Here is a 17539-nt window from a genome sequence, read left to right on the forward strand (position 1 = left end):
CCCATCTGTTGATGTACTCTTTACCCCATCTATCCATAGAAAAGGCCCACCATTGGACTACCACTGACCAGATATTATTTGTGGGGATGTATGATGATATCAGAATCATACAGGCTTGAGCATATAACTACTCATAAATATAAATGAACAGATTCTTAGATTTGGCCGAATATTTAAAATTCAAGATTTATTTATTGTACATCAGAAGAGCAGAATATTTAGGTGATACTGGACTACTGTGCCATATCTACCTTTTATTCATTTGCATACGTAACCCTCTACAAAAAATGTTATATTTCTCTGTAATGCTAATCCATGTAGATGTAGATCCAGTTTCTATATTTTATAAATGTTCATCTATCGGCATTGGTAGACATGTACATGAAAATTTTCAGATATATGCAGTTCCCATATTGGTGCAACCCTAATGGAAAGCCATTCTCAGCAGAGCAGTGACATTAGCCAGATTTCCACCCAGCTGTCGAATTAAATTCAAGCAAATAACTGAAAAGTCACAAGAAAATTATATGATTTAGGCTTTGAGTTTAGGCTTACAGTTTCTGTCAGCTCTGAATAAGACAAACTCTTGATGTCACGTCTGTAAAACTCTTCTGAGTTTGCAGAGAAAGTTTAAAGGTGCACTATTACTTTTTGTCAAAACAAAGAAGTAGCATTACTGAATCAGGAAAAAAATAGCTAAAATATGATGTGTGCGCTGCTGCAAAATGCCCTGAAAGGCTGAAATAATAATTTAAAAATTATGGCCATCAAGTCGGATTCCGTGGGAGTTTTTTGGACCACGTCACACATCTTTATGCATTAATGTCACACACAAAGGTTAAAAAGAAGGTCTGACTTCATGTTTAGACTTCAAATGGAAAATCAACATTACACTGATGAAAATATGATGACTACAGGAGATAATTCACATCCTCAGAACACATGGCCTTCAAGTTTTGACTGAGTTCTCTTTGAATACTCTTTCAATTTACTCGCGTCAGATTCATCCGCTCGAGGAAGGGGTCCGAAGCACAACCGTGGCTACACACTGAGAGAGAACATATTTACGTTCTTTTACTTTCTAACATGAAAGATAAAGGCATGCTGCAACTTCTGTGTCAGTTCATTGCTACCTTCTCCCTTCTGTAGTTCCTACAATCACCAAAAACAAACACCTTATCGGTTATATGACTTCTTTTTTGTTTGTTTTTGTTGTGTGCAAATTTTATGCAAAGTCTGCCGATTATATTTGAATTGGCCATTTCCACAAACTCTTTATTTGATATGCCAAAATACGTACAAAAATATGTTGATGGAAATATAACTATCTATATACATGGTAGTGGAATGTTAGTATTGAGCTGGTACAAGTAAATCAGGCGCAGCAGCTAATAAACTGGCAAGCGAGTATGTCAACCACATCCAATAGCTTATATGTTCAAACCACATTTGCCATTTTTCACAGCGCCACCAACATGCTCTGATGAGCCTTGCTCTGGAAAACTGATGGAGAGAAACACAGTTCTCTAAAACAGGGTGGATTTTTTGCCGCTTTAATGTAATAGAATACTACTGTTTAATATTCGACAATACTAAAGTTTAAAAAAAACAAAAAAACAAAAACACACACACAACACATACAATAAAAAGGACTCCCGAAAGCAAGAAAAAATGACCAGGCTGATGTGTTAAGTACTGTCTTTCTTGTTCAGGCCATAACTATATCTGTTCCATATTTGTTGTGCAAGTAACTTTGGACTCACAATATACTGTATCTTACTGAGATTGGTATGGAGGTCATACATTTTAAAACAAGAAGAGACCTTCTGAAGCTATCCAAGTCCTTGTGCTCCTCATAGAAATCGATCATCATTAGAGTGGTATTCTGTTCTTTCAGTCAGACATGATTATGAGGAAATGGTAGTGTGAGCTGCTTAACTGTACAATGTAACGGAGGGATCCCACTTTGACAAAGCCATTAATAGAAAAGAGACGGTGATCCAATTCCGACTGAGAAAAAGGTCTCAATCATCTTCCCCTATAGCCACTTTTCCCCTTTTGGAAAGGTCCAATTTGCAGGGATGCAGAACTGCACTTGAGCCACAGATCATGATTAGAACTGCTCTGGGGAAAAACAAGGTCAAGAGCAATAAGAGCACTATTATACTTATAAAAGACAATTGCTTATCCCTGCTTCATTGCTTGGCAGAGGAGAATGAACTCGGGGAAATGTGTAGAAGTATTACACCTGGAATCAGGCCAACTGGAACAAATGAAGGTCTATTCTAGATTCAAAAGTACAGTATATAGTGTCACAGCCTCCAAACAAAACAAAACAACAAAAAATACCCTCCCTGCTCCCCTCTCCTTTTATGGGCAGCCTGCTTCACAATTCCCCCTCCAGTTGCTTTATCTCAGCCCGTAGCGCCTGGGCCCGCCCCAGTTTGTCCAACTGATCCTTGGAGGGGTTCTGCAGCTCTCCTGAGTCCAGTTTCTGCTGCAGTTCCTCCACCTGCCGCAGCTTCTTCCGCAGGTTCTTGATCTTCTTGGCTTTCTCAGTGGCTGTGATGGTCGGGTCAGCTGGGGCAGCTGGGGCAGCCGTGTTGTTCTGCTCTTCAGACGCTACCACCACCTTCTCAAGCTCTTTCCCCAGTGTCTCCACCTCCTCTGATGACTCCTGCTGGCCTTGGGCCTGAGCCTGTTGCTGCTGTTTGCGTTTCTCTTTGCGCTTCATGTTGCGCTTAGCTGCTTTGGAGAGTCCGGCCGTCTCGCTCTCTTTGTCGCCTCCCTTAGCCGCCTGCTGCTGGTGCTGCTGCTTGGCCACCGCTGCATCCTCTGGATTCAAGCCAGGAGGGAGGTCAGGTTTACTCTTGAAAAACTTGACATATTTATTCTCGTAGCTGTTCAGAAGAAGGGAAAAAAAAAACAGTATGTGACAATTCAGAACTTCATATGAACATAAATTTATTCATAAGTAATATAAAGCTGAGATTCAAATCACGGATTCACATTCAAACTTTGCCAGTTACAGTAAAATCCCTACACCAACCGGCCACCTTATGAAATAGACCTCTTTATCTATATCTACACTCATTGTCCATTTTATCAGCTTCACATACCAAACAGGTGCACACTGTAGTTCTACAATTACAGACTCTAGTCCTGTTTCTCTGTGTACTTTGTTAACCCCCTTTCATCCTGTTCCTGGTCAGGACCCCCACAGGACCACCACAGAGCAGTTATTATTTTGGTGGTGATCCTTCTGGTCATTCTCAGCACTGCAGTGACACTGACGTGGTGGTGGTACATTAGTTTGTTGCGCTGGTATGGGTGGATCAGACACAGCAGTGCTGCTGGAGTGTTTAAACACTGTGTCCGTGTACTTTCCATTCTGTCAGACAAGCCTACCTTATTGGTGCAGCTTGTCAGAGACAATAGCTCATCTGTTGCTGCACAGTTTGTGTTGGTCATCCTCTGGTCCACATGTGTCAGGCTTCAGTCCTCACAGGGCAGAGCACTGCAGTTCAGCACACTGCCTCATTAAACCTATGTGCTTGTCATTTTTGACCAATTTTGATTGCCCTAGTCACAAGACAGTTGAGCAGTATGTGTCACATGAACAGTAGCTCAAACATGAGTGAGACATGTCAGCAGCGCTGTCATGATGTCAGCTGCATAGAGTTAGTAATGCAGCTTACTTAAGATCAGGTGTAATAGAGTTTCAGTTTTGAGTGTCTTAAAATGCCATGTGTACTGTACTGTGTTCCACTGTATGTTTTATACTGGATATGCAATTATTTTTATGTTAAGCTAGAAGTTATGGTCTACATTGTTGTTTTTTGCCATGTGATTGAGGTATAGGCTACACTGAGTGCTGGAACTTCTGCACAAAGTTGAAGTTTAAGTTTCATTTTGAATGTCTGAATTGTGCTGACCAACCAAAAACGCTGCTAAAAGTTGTGTGTCTGAAAATAGTTTAAATAAAAAAACAGCAATATTGCACAACTGAGTCATGCTGTGGGCTACGGCTTTCTTCCTTTAGGAGAGCAGAATATTTGTTTCACAGTTTGAGTACGATGTTATTTAGATGGCTAGGTAAAGCAAAGCATCCAGACAAATGTTCTATTAACATCTCAGTTGTTAAAGAGAGGGAAAAAGACGGTATCAGATTGGTATTGTTATCAACAGATACTCAAGGTTGTGATATCTATATTGGACATGAAAAGTGGTATAGAGTCACCTCTAGTATATGTCCCTATCCTAAAAGTGTTATAAAACACATGCTAATGTTTCTAATGCTGTGTTTTCACTGAGGTTCAGGAGGTGATGTACAAGAACTGGTTTGACTTCAAGTACGACCATTAAGTGCCTGTGTTTCCGAAAAAATCAATTTAGTTTATTCTACCTACGTAGTTGACAACAAAAGTTGGGAAAACCAACTTACTGCTGTGGTCAGTGCGATGTTGCTGCTGGCGATAGCATAATTTTCCATTGTTTCTCCATTAAAAGCAATGGAATATCCAGTTTGCAGTGGTCTGTCTGCGCCCCAACTTGTAAATGCAGCATTAGAGCTTAGAATTTCCCATAGAATAGACCAGCAGCTATTTAAACATAACACCTACATGCTGGAGGTAGACAGATAAATTTGCACTGGACACTCAGGCCACCAAGCCAATTGGTCTTGTGACCAAAATTAAGAATTTGAGACGAATTACAGAAACTTTTTTTTATAATATTATATGTATTATGTATGAACAAAACCTCATATCCCCAAAAAGATAACTTTACAGGACAAGGAAAAATGTTCTTAACTTTTAATGGAAGTAAATGGAGAAATTTTTTTTCCAAGTAATTCTGGGCAATTTCTATTGGTCAGTTCATCATAAAATTTTGACACAACACTAGTTTTTCAAACTAGGTCGAAAAATTAAAAATGACAAAAATAAAGTGGAGATACAAGGTTTTGTTCCGACAGAAGCAATATATGTGTATGCATGTATATATATATGTGTGTGTGTGCGTTGAAGGGCTGTGCTTTTGAATATTGTGCTTTATAAAAGAGCTACCACCAGTAAAGAATAAACTTGTGATGTCTGGTGTATGTGATGTTCTCAAGTATGTCATTTTTTTCCAAAGACACAAAATTGTCTTCCACTCTAACTGAATTCTTTAAATCTTTTTTTTAACATAATCACTGTTATCTAACTATTTCCTATTGTCATTACTGGCAATAAAACCATATTTTAATCACTCAGCCATGACGACAAGCTACAAAGAGTAGCTGTGCGTCTAGAAAGTTGTTGTTACTTGCCATCTTGTTAAAAATCGTGGAGGTAACTTTAATGTAACAGATAGCGAATCCTGACTGAATATGATTTGACACAACTTGTTCTATGTCTGACTAAACAGTCTCTGGATCTTGCATGGGAAGATGAAAAAGAGCGGTTTGGTTATCAATGGTGATATTTGTGAATGTGCAGAAATGCTGAATGGAAAAAATAATAATCATTCAAATAAATAAATTTTAAAGGCATGTGCCCACTTGGGCTACAGGCTCTTCATTTTTGGTGACGAAATGTGAAATGTTCTGGCCAGGGGCAGCAAGCAATAGACAGTGCTCGCCCCTGCATATGTAATGCCTCTGAAATGTCAAAGGAAACATACAACGATTTATAAAACTGCATTGTTGTTGAATACAGTTCTATATGTAATTATTTATATGAAACCATGCTTAAAACTTACACTGGCACTTCCTCCTGCGGTACGTATCCCTCCTTCACTCGCCGGGGTTTCCTCCATGTTCCATCTGGCCGCTGTGTAGCAGCAATGTACTTTCCTGTCAAAAAACACAAACAGTATATAAAAAGGAGATCTATAAGAATAGGCGGTATATTATGGTGGTATACACTGGACCAAGATATATATAAAAAACTATTTTTAATGAAGTAACACAAAGATCATGTCTGCCGACTATAGTTTAGTGAACACAAAAGCATTAGGACAAAAGTAGCGCCTCTGAAAAGAACGTAGGATAACATTTCTCGGCTTTATTCAAAGTATCCTTCTGATTAGAACATTTTACGATATCACAGTGGTCTAGAAAGTACAGCTTGAAATATTTGTCCAAATTTGATGGGACCCAACTGTTCAAACTGAGTACAGATGCCTTTGTGTCAGACTCAAGTCAAGTTTCAAGTCAGCTTTCAGGTTCAGGTTCTCACAGTCCACCCACCTGGAGGGACTCAATCATGTTACTGACAGAATTTACTGAGGCCCACAAGTCCCATAGTCATGAAAAAATTAATAATGGGGCAGAAATAAAACAGGAGACTTTTTTTTTAAAACATTGCAGCCAAAAGGACATTCAGTGTTGTGGCCAAAAGTTTTTTTTCATATGTTGAATACATTACATTTAACATTTATCAAATTTTACTTTACTTGCTATGTAACTGTTATTATTTTTGCAACGTAAATACTGTAATTTAACCATCGCCATCATTTGCAATATCAGGTTTTATTTGGCACTTTGAGTGATGATGTGCTGGTTTGGTCAGTTTTGGACAGTATTTTATTGGGCTCAGTTTTAGTTTTGGACTCCTTAGAAAGGCAGCTCATCTAGACTGCAGCAGGAACGGAAGTGTGGACACATCCATACTGATCCACCCACCTCTACTTGGCAAAGACAGAGAAAGTTGTGAGCCAAACATTAATCCTTCATACCTTCTCATTCTGAACACCTGCAACTTCTGTTTACTTGAGTTATACTTAATGATCAGAAACGTTTCTTATTAGTCATGTGCAGTAATTGTGATTTGAGGTTGAAGGATCAGACTGAGACTGTGATGCTGATTTGAAAAAGGAAAATCTAATAAAACTAAAACGAATAAACGTAAAACACAGTACAGCTGTATCCCACGATGTGCGATTTGTTTACAAACCTGAAAATCTGTATGTCTCTACATGCAGCTGCATGATACCAAGACTAACTTAAGCTAAATAACTATGCATACATGAACAAACAAGCGAAGAAAGAAGCTAGCTAGCTAGCTAATGTTAGCTAGCTAACTATTTAAGCGGGTTTTTTTTTAATCAACCCATTAGGGCTTGCTGCAGACCGTAAAGTTAGCCTGTTAGCTTAGCTAAACAAATCTCGAAAACGCTTGCTGCCATAGTTCACGTCCAACGTATTAATGTCCGTTAAAATGATAATAAAAGCTATATACTGTGTGCTATATTATCTATAGAGCAGTGCAGAGCAGCAGCGTTTGGAGGTTCATTCACACTGACAGGCTGCTAGACAGGCTGCTAAACACGCTGCTACAGCGATTCGCTTTGTGAAAGGAAACATGCGACACGAAGTCAAAGCGAATATACATTTAAGGCCTTTGCTACGCCAATAACTGAAATAAAATCAATACAAGTGTCACTTTATCGAAGACAGTAGAAATAACTGCTAGTAAAATCATTTAGCTCACCAGACTCATCCGTTACATAGGGAGTCGCCATCTTGCCAGATGCGGGGTTTCCGTTCACATGGCGGAAGACGGACCAGTGAGGAGTTTCAAAGAGCCGCTCATAGATTAAAAGAACTAGAAATCTCATATCCTCCCCATATTAAACAGTTTCCAAACACTATATGTGCACATGTTTTCCATGCACCGCGTTAAAGGAAAACAACTAAACAAACCATGTCTTTTTGCTGCTCACTGTTTCTGTAATTTTAAACCTACTAGTTTAGGGCACTGTTTCTCAGCCCTGGTCCTAGAGGCCCACGTTTTAGTGCTTTGCCTTCTTTAACAAAATAAAATAGGCTGTTAATGAACTCGGGTCAGTGAAAACACTAAAAAGTGCGTGAGCCTCCAGAACCAGGTCTGAAAAACAGGGAGTGTGGTTACATGCAATCCAATAACTGCAGAGAATCAGATTTTGTCAGTAATTTGTTCAGTGTGTTTACATGCACATGCACTTGGATATCAGATAATGTGGAAACTCTGGGTCTACATGAGTCAGGCAGTAATTGGATTTCTGCTTTGCAACCCGCCAGTGAACTCACAGAGGACATGACGTAAACATAACATAAAACTCAAATGTTGTGCTGTGGCTTTTTTTTTAAGCCATCAAGTCACTTTAGCAGAAGGTGTGAATATAAATCATCTAGAAGATGAAGAATATTTAAATCCTTAATTTTGTCAAGCATGTAGTTTGCTCCAGCATCACTCCAAAAGTGTTTGGTTGCCATCTCACTAGTGCTGTGTTAAACGTTGCATGCTATTACCGAGACAGCGGTCTCTTTTCGCACAAGTGCAGACTGGGAAAAACGAAAGAAATCAGAGTAAGGATACACATGCACTGAAAAACTCAATTACTGAGCTATCCACTCCTCCATATCAATAAATCTTAATCAGATGTTAGGCCTTAATCCAAGAATCTAAGAAATCAGAGTTCTCTGTTTATGTGAAAAATAAGAAATCCGATAATAAATGCATTATTAAGTGGATGTAAATGCTTTCACTGGTTTAGGGCACCTTACATGATACTGATACTGAGGTTGGGTGATGATACCACAGATTTTCTTTTTAATCTGATTTGGAGTAATATCAGCCCGGTGTACTGATACCAATACAACAGGGATAATAAAAGTATATTGTCCTGGGAATTCCACTGATTTTCAACATTTCTGTTTGATTCAGTCATTGAAAAAGTCATTCAGAGCTGTTTGACGTGAAATGGAGCACTGTAGACAGATTTACTGAGTCAGATTTCTTTACAGTGGTGATGATAGGAACCAAGGGTTGTGAGGTCTACAATGCAAATGTATCCATTTTATTTACTATCCAAAACGGCTAGTTAACCTGCATGTGTGGAGTTGTTATATGTAATGTTAATAACAAAGAAATATTGCTAAATGTGAAGAAATATGTTTTCACCCTCCATGTACCTTTACGCTGTGATTTAAAAAAGATACATTTTAGGCCAAAAGCTCATCTCAGTACTATTATAAAAGACTTTTAGAGACATGAAATGCTCTGGATTTTTGGTTCCTATCACCACCGCTGTGAACAATTCCTACTTTGTAAGTTTCTCTAAACTGGAGCATTTGACATCAAACCAATCTAATCGATTTTGTTTACATGTTAATGATTTAATTATACAGATTTTTTTTTTATTTTAATTTTCCATTTAATTGAAAGTGTATACAATCTCAAAATTCTACTTAGTTAAAAGTGGAAGTATAGAGCCAAAAATATACTAAAAGTACAAAAAAAGTACAAAAATATCAAAAGTATAAAAGTTTTCTTTATCTGTTATTCTGTTTCCTTGCTAAAAGACAGACAGCATAGCTGTGTGCTGTGGGCAGTTTCATTTCACATTCGTATGAATTTGGTTGAAAACGGCTGATAGGCCAGAGATAAATCTCTTTTGACAGGTAATTTGAATGTCTAAATGGAAAATGTTTTTTTTTTTTTGTTCTTGAAATGTGAGTAAAAGTACTCAAGCAAAGCACAAATCTTCCAAAATAAGACATAAATATAGCAATTAAGTATTTTCCTCCCCTGCAATACAGGTATGCACACTTTTAAAAAATAAAAGTGCATGTAAAATGTATAATTCTTTGGGACTTCTACAGCGAAGACTAGCTACACTGTACATTATATGTACAATATAACGAAGTATAAATTGTAATACAGTGTAGGCATAGTAATAAGATGAATTTCATTCCAGCATAGAACAAAGTTTGTTAGCTATTGGCTGACCGTGAATTATGAATAAGTGTAAAAGACATTCACTTTAGAAACATAACCAGCACTGCAGCTATCAGAACAGACCGGATTCAAGCTTTGTTTTATATTTGGTTGCTAGAAGGCCACTGCGACTGCTTTGTCAGGCCGAGATAAGAGGGCGATACATGAGGGCGATACATAAGGGGATGCCTAAAGTCCACTGCCTACAGGATCTTCGGAAGTGACGCGGCAAGCCGGCTGTAAGGGAGGTGTGAGGGAAAGCAAAGCTCGTACAGTCTACGATCGGACAGACGGCAGAGATTATTCTACAGGTTTCTTCAGAGACTTCCAGGTAGGCTGGCATTTTATTAGGACTGAAAAAATCAAACTAAACGTCCCTGATATTGGAATTTCAATCAAACAGGAATTAAAAGCAGCTACCTTGGATAAATGAATTGAGGATGATTCCTGCGCATAGCATAGTTCAGCAGAACAACCTGCAGCCTATGGGACAAAAAGATACCTTGCTAGCTATTTGATTCGCTCATTGTATGAAACGACTACAAAATCGCGAAAGCTATTCAGCTGTGTGTGTTCCAGCTCTACTTGCTTGCACTGTAGTTCACATCCTTGGAAATTCACGCAAAAGAGGTATCCATTTACCTCACTAGCAAGCTAGCGTTAACTTGTTAGCTAAATGAATAGCTAGCTAGCTGGCAGTTAGCAAATGCACACGACTAGCCAGCAGCAAACGCGTTGCTAAGATACTAACGGTACCGTGTAACTAGCCACCGAGCTGCGAGGGTGAGCTAGCTAGCCACGTAGCCAATTGTCTGTGGCTGTTAAGCTAACTGCTGGCTAAATAGCCATAGATAATGCAACGCAGTTTTGCTGTAATATGCGATATAAACAATTAGTACAGTCGGCCTATGAAATCCAGAATCTAGTTGGTGAGCGAACGTTAGCCACATTAACGGCACCTACGTATTGGTTATTGGTTATCTAACTGGGCAGCTAGCTAGCTAAGCTAGCGAGCCAACTCATACCACACAGGCTCAGAGGCTTAGTTACCACTTAGGTTAGCTAGTTTGCAAACTATCTACTTTTAATAAAAGGCTATAGAAATGTCCAACTGATTGTACTGATATGTAGCTACTGTAGCAAGATCATATAACCAAGGTAACGTTATTTTAGTCAGTTGCCTCCCGTTACGAGTTATGTCTCGTAGCTGTGCTATAAGCTGGACTTGATTTATTCTTGTTTCCATCGATAACATTGGCTGCTTTAGTCTGCGTGTATGTACAGCTCATTTATCTTAGAAAGTAAGCTTTTTCTTATGTGTTTATTATCAATGATGTGATTTCGGGTGCCATGTTCTGAATATTTGCGAGGAAGGGGTTGTCTGATAGCAGGCTGGCTAGCTTGGTTTGTAAGCGCCCCTGAGAACAGAGGAATCGTCTTGCAGTGTTTTGGCAGATATTAGTCTATCAGCCATTGCTCAGACAATCACGGTTTCTTCTGAAATCACTCTCAAATTACACGAAAACATCTTTTTATCTTTACTATGTTTAAACACTGGCTTGAACTAAATATCCACACTTACAGAAACGTGTGAAATGCATAACTTGTAAAATTAAATGACTAGCGTTTGTCGCTGTTGAGTTGGCTGTCTGAGTGCTGCAGCAGGCTTATCATGAGCAGCAGAGTTCATTCTAGAAATCTGTTCTAAAGCTGTCTTTTCCCGTAATGAGGAGTCATCAAAGTAGTATATTTTTGCAAGCTATTGTCTCTCTGCACAGTTTCTTTAGAAAGTGGCTCATAAAGCAGAAGCCATGGGAACTTTGGTCTGCCTTTAATAAAGAAGCCTGTGTGTTATGACATATTGGATATGATTGCAAGCTGAACACAGTGATCACATTCCTGCGTCGGGTATACAGTAACTAGTCTAAAGCTAACCTGAAACTAAATTAGCCTGAGCATATTGCAGTTTCAGTTGCAGAAGCTTTCAAAGCTGTTTTCTGTGCCAGGTTTAGTTTACACTCTTGAAAAAGAAGGTTCTTCAAGGGTTCTTTAGTGAAGGCAGTGGTTCTGTATAGAACCATGAACACCCAAAGAACCATTTGCATGCTTAATGTTCTTTAGGTTGTTGAAGAATGTGTTGTACCCTTTTTAAAAAGGGTTCTGTATTGAACCAAAAAGGGTTCTTCTGTTAGTGTAAAGCTAGTAACAGGTTTTGGTGCTATGTAGAACCCTTTTCAAAAATGTTTTGTATAGAGGCATATACAACACATTCTCCATTAATCTGTAGAACCATTTCCCCATGTGAAGAACCCTTTAAGCATGCACATGGTTCTTTGAGTGTTCATAGTTCTATATAGAACCATTGTCTTTAATAAAGAACCCTTGAAGAAGCATTTTTTTAAGAGTGTACCTTAACTTCATGTTTATGATAGTTGAAACTACAGTGTCAGGAAAATCTTAAATAAAGCTGCTTAAACATCCCATTGACAAAGCTTTCTTGAATTATGGTTGATTTAGTTTCCCAAGTCTTTGCACCGTCCTGTTGTCACATTGTGTGGATATGCTTGTTTTCCAGGCCTTATAGGGTGTCTGGTTACTGGCATATTTAGTTGTGGAACTGAATACAGTGCTTCCTATTGGTTATGATTGCACTCGTTTCTTGTTGTTCTACAAAAATCCCACTCAGACCTTCACACTCAGTCCCAGCAGTTATCTAAGCAGTTAGACATCCAACAAAAAGACATTTCCTAACAGCGATGGATATTGTGATGAATTTGAGCCTGTCTTTTCTAATTTATGTCAGATCCTTTTAATGGATCCCATAAGACTTTTTAACGCCTCTGTTTAGACTTGCTAATTTTCAAATGGCGCATGCTTGACATGTTTACCAGTAGGTTTTAGTAAACGCTCTGTCCATCAAGCCCGCACTGGGGTTGTGTTGTGACCAAATTGTTAGAATCATTTACCAATGATTTTACATTCTGTCCTCTTTGTCTGTGATTTATTAGTGGGGGGAAAAAAGAATGATTGATTGTTATGAGGGATGATTCCACAGCTGTGTGGATCCAGACAGTACTATATTGCCTTGAATTAAAAGCTACAAAACCATCGTATAGGACTGAATTAGATTGTTAAATAAGGGATTCTGCCTTGTTGAACTTTTGGACTTTTAGTCTAGACAGGTAGATCTAGATAGGTGCATCTGTCAATCAACCAGTCAGTCATTAGACTAAATCTGTGTCCAGAAAATGGCCCCTGTGCCTTAGATTAAAGAAACAACAATCAATTTCAAAGCCATATTATTAGACATGGACCGATTAGCGCATTGCAAAGCTGATACTGGTTGTCTTTTAGCACAGTCGGGTGATGCCGATTCCAGTCCTTAACTTCCCTGGCAAAAACCCATTGACCAACAAGGTTGATATTGGTTTAACAACAATAATATTGCAACAAAGTTGCATGTAAAAGAAACAGTCTTACAGCTTCTGGTAGTTATGTTTCCAGTTTATTTGTTTTCTTTGAATATTTCAGTGTGCATATTAGACGAGGAATACACTTGTCATCTACACATTTTGCCAGCCCACTGTCGATGTCGTGTTATCTGTCTTCACTAGTTGTGCTACCTTCTGATACTTGCTACAGTCGGTTGGATGATGTGCTCTAAAATGTCGCACGTGGTTATTGATGTTTAAAATGGTATTTACTTTGCTTCCCTTATGAGTCAAGTTAGTTTTTCAAACTTTGCAAACAATATTGGATTTGAGCCAGATGTTGTTTAAAAAAAAAAAGCACACGTAGTAAAATTTGGCTCACACATTTTGCATTATTGATCGGTCCTCACATAACTATGGTCCTGCTAGTGTGTATTTGCTTGTTTTCCAGACCTTTCAGCGCATGCAGTAAAATTTGGCTCACATGTTTTGCATCATTGATCAGTTCTCAATATTGGTCAGATTAAAGGAATGTCGGCAGATTACATATGTAGCCTAACATTGACTGATTTTTATCTATAGCTGGTCGATCTTTCCATCCCCACGTATCATGGTATATCGTAATTAAATCGCCACAGTATGCTTTTCAGTGTGTGGTGAGGCTATTGTAAGTACTTAAAGAACACATTAAAAAGAAATAACAGGGACATGTTTGTTTGTTTATTTGAACTCTGGCTGTTGTGTGTGTGTGGTTTTTTTTTTTCTTTTTCTTTTTTCCATTTGGGAGCTACTAAGTGTTGACAGCCAGGAAGCAAGACAGCTTGTCAGTCTATTTGGCCACTTTAGGCTTGTACTTTTAATAGATACATACAAGGATCAATAGCTATTTTAATCGTCAGTTGTTAATTCATAATTATTTATGTGCCATTTAATCATCAGCTAAAATTTCCGGATCGTGACTGACCTAGTTCTGTTTTTGCTCTGAAATGAAAACTGTGTGCAGTCCACATGCACATTCCATTTCTTCTTCACCAGGTGCTCACAGCTCTGCCACATCGCTCAGGCTAGACTGGCTTCTGTGTGTTCCTTCATGTGGCCTCTAGCAATGCGTTCTTTAAATCTACCACTCTTGCTTCAGGTTGCAGTGGCCCATTTTCAAACGGAAAGGAAGAATTTGCTCCCCCTCCCTTTTAGCCCCCTTCTCGCTTTTTTCATCTGGTTCATATTACCCACTATCTCAGCCTGTATCAGCTTTATCCGTGCAACCTACATATCAGGAGTTCAGCTCCCAGAGGGCTCTGATACAACGTGAATAGTAACATTTTATCTGGGTAGGTTTCTGCACCTGTAACTTGTCGTTAATTATGTTTGTTACGTAAAAGAAAGGTTTGATTAGGTGCGCTCCTCCTCTTTGTTAAACAGCCGGTTCATTTTCCTGTTGGTTTAAATATAGGCTCTGTGTCTGGCGTCACCTGTTCAAATGAGTGCAGGTGTGTGACGTGTGTACAGGTGTGGTGCTGTCTCTGTGCTGGTGGCATGCGGCACCACACACACTCTCGCACGCAGAGTTCAGACTCACGAAGGGCGTGTGTTGGCATAGTTTAAATTTCTCTTTCCAAGGCCGCTGCTGGAGAAATAGAAAGTTAAACTCAGTCTCGCTTGGCTCATAAAAGCTGTTGGTTCCTTGTCTCTGGTTGGGACTGGTTTGCTCTGGGAGTAGGTGACGTGGGAAAACACACACGCACACATACTCAGGAGAGTCACTGGCTTTAAGCATTGAGCAATTAAGCTAAAGGGAGAGTGAGTGCACTGTGCATTGTCAGTTTCAACTTGTTTGCGAGCTGATATGTAAAGCTCTGAATGGAAATAGCAGTATTGCAGTGATCCTCTTCGCTTGATGTAGTAAGGTATAGTAAGGCTCTGCTGACCTTGTCATTTATTGGTGCTGTGGAAATCAGATAACTTTGGTGACGGGTGATAATTATTTTTCCTTTTTCACTGTCTCTGTTTCAAATTCTGTTAATCTTTTTTCCCTTTTAAACTCTATTCGGTGAATTAGCATTTGCTTGCATGTCCAACCCAATGAAATTTGCCTAACGAAACCAATGGAGCTCATGAGTCAAAGAGTCTGAGCTGTGACTGTGAGCCAAGCTCAGAGTCAAAGCTCTCGCCAAGGACAATATTGAATGCAGATTGTGTGTATGTATGCCAGACAGACAGTAATTCAACCAAATCTGATTTTCATTATGGGCGTTCTGAGCAAAGGAAATGGGCTTTAAAGGGAAAGTGGATCTGCTTTACTGTGTCCTGCATGCACACACAGGACCACGGCTATGGGATATCTTTCTGACCCATACGACTCACATGGCTTTGCATCTGTTATCCAGATTGATGTGATTTTGATTGAGTTATAGCATTGAGGCTTAACAGGTTGCTTTTGTGTGCGACAGAAAGAAAATCCTCTGGAATAGTGAAAGAGGAGGAGGTGGACATTTGTTTTCCAGATTCTTCTCCTAGCGTTTTTGGAAGTTAAGGAGGGGGGGGGGAGGGAGTGAGTGTGAGCGTCAAGGAAATTACCATGTCCAAGTGTGGATGTGGAAGTTTGGCTTTGCTGTCCTTAGGTGACCCTATGCTGTCAGAGGCCTCGTTCTGACACGCAAGCATTTTGCAGAAAGGGAGAGGGAGAGGGAGAGAGAGGGAGAGAAAGGGAAGTCTGGGAAGAGCTTGGAGAGGGATTACAGAAGGCACCAGTAAAAGAGGGGGGACGTTCAGTAAATTGAGAAAGCAGCACTGCAGACGTTTTTCTATTTTGTGTGCTGAGTAATTTGCATTCAATAAGCTGACCTTTTTTTCTCTTTTGCAGAATAACTGACAAGTCTAAAGACTAAAGTCCACTTAAGGTCTTGTAGAAGTGGATTATGGCGAAGAGGAATAGCCACAAGGGTAAGTGATGTAACCAGTGTCATTTTGTGCTGTACATTTCTGCTTTGATTCTCCGATGACAGGGTTTTTTTTTGTTTTTTGTGTACCTTGTCCACAAAGTCTACATCCCTTTCCCAGCTGGTGCAGTCATTTCTTTTAAAGTGTCATATTTCTTCCAACCTTTCCTTTTCCTGTAGTACAGTGTGCAAGTACTGTGTCAGCCACTGGGCTAATAATAATCCTGGGGGGAAGTAAATGTGTGACTGCAATAAAACGGAGGCATGTTACTCTCTCCTCTTGCCCGTGGTGTACAAAGTTATTCACATTTCTCTCCGCACAAAAAGCTTTGCATTCCTTGTGTGACGTGTTGACTTTTTGACGTGTCAGTGCAACGCATTACCCTCATAAATAGGTACTCCTTTAGTCATCTCCACAAAAATAGCACCAGAACTTTTGTCTCTGACCCCAAGCTGATTCAATTCAGTCACGATTCTTCAAGGAACAATTCAGTTCTTCAAAATTATTTTTTTAAAGCACTGAATATACAGCTGTGACTTGAGGAATTATGTATACAGTAGTAGATTATAGGCATTTAAAACTATACAGTCGATTATAGTTGATTCCACCATTCATGTTGACTTATAACATATTACCACCATATAATCGCTAAACAAAACCTTGTATCTCCAAAATAGTAGCTAGCCGTTCAGGGAAGAAAATATTGACTTAACTTGTAATATAGATAAATCGTTTACCCAAGTAATTTTGTTGAATTTCTATCTAAATCTATTGGATCATTCATCATTAAATATTCACAAAATATAAAGGGCAGCTGGCATTTTCAAATGGTTTATGTTTGTGTGTGTGTGAAGGGAGAAGTGGGGTTCATAGGTGTGTTTTTACTACAGAAATGGTCCAGAATCATTTGGAAATAAATCTTTTTTTAACGTTTACTTTCAAGGAAGTTTTTTCCTTCTCTGGTAAAATTACTATTTTGGAGATTTGAAGTTCTGTTCTGACAGCAACTCACAGATGTGTATATATTTTCATTGTCTTCACAGAAACAAAGGGGTTCACTTCTGGCATTACTTTTATGGGTGGCTGTATTCCACTGATTATTCTGTTGTCTTTTGGCACCAAACTAGACTGAGCTGAATAAATTCTCTTAGGTTAGGATCAACCAACGTACAAGTTCAACCTGTTATCCGGATCATTAGCCCTTCCTTGGCTTACCTAAGCATTACTCCTCTGACTAAACAGTGCTTAAAGCGTAGTATTTAAAGTTAGCTTGAGTTCTGGTATCAGCTAAGCTTACAGTTCAAAGATAATCCAGGCTGAAAAAAATGCTGTTCAGTGTGAGAATGAACTCTGATTGGCTAGTGGAAGCTAAAGAGACTTAGCTTTATGGCATTGACTAAGCCTGTTAATGTTATGCATGTTGTT

The 17539-nt window shown here is 39.1% G+C and overlaps 2 protein-coding genes across 2 annotated transcripts in view; one reads left to right on the top strand and one right to left on the bottom strand.

The window, feature by feature from the left end:
* Nucleotides 1–1243: 1243 nt before the first annotated feature.
* Nucleotides 1244–7537, bottom strand: pym1 (PYM homolog 1, exon junction complex associated factor). Its single transcript, XM_036578762.1, has 3 exons — nt 7476–7537; nt 5743–5836; nt 1244–2900 (listed from the first exon to the last, which is right to left on the bottom strand). Exons 1-3 carry the CDS (start codon nt 7504–7506, stop codon nt 2387–2389), a joined length of 639 nt encoding a protein of 212 aa, XP_036434655.1. The 5' UTR covers nt 7507–7537; the 3' UTR covers nt 1244–2386.
* Nucleotides 7538–9980: 2443 nt separating this feature from the next.
* spats2 (spermatogenesis associated serine rich 2) overlaps nt 9981–17539 on the top strand; it is a 28292-nt gene continuing 20733 nt past the window's right edge. The window contains 2 exon segments of the mRNA XM_036578763.1: nt 9981–10074; nt 16038–16117. Of these exon segments, the coding sequence (XP_036434656.1) occupies nt 16093–16117 (25 nt within the window). The 5' untranslated portion in view covers nt 9981–10074; nt 16038–16092.

This window comes from Colossoma macropomum, unplaced genomic scaffold (genome assembly GCF_904425465.1).
Source record: "Colossoma macropomum unplaced genomic scaffold, Colossoma_macropomum, whole genome shotgun sequence".
In the NCBI taxonomy this organism is placed as follows: Eukaryota; Metazoa; Chordata; class Actinopteri; order Characiformes; family Serrasalmidae; genus Colossoma; species Colossoma macropomum.

What these genes read in the sequence shown, in the direction of transcription:
- pym1 (XM_036578762.1), bottom strand. Translation starts at nt 7,506, where the DNA reads ATGGCGACTCCCTATGTAACGGATGAGTCTG. An exon ending in CTATGTAACGGATGAGTCTG is followed by an intron (nt 5,837 to 7,475) that starts GTGAGCTAAATG and finishes GTTTTTTGACAG; the next exon opens with GAAAGTACATTGCTGCTACA. An exon ending in CCGCAGGAGGAAGTGCCAGT is followed by an intron (nt 2,901 to 5,742) that starts GTAAGTTTTAAG and finishes TCTTCTGAACAG; the next exon opens with CTACGAGAATAAATATGTCA.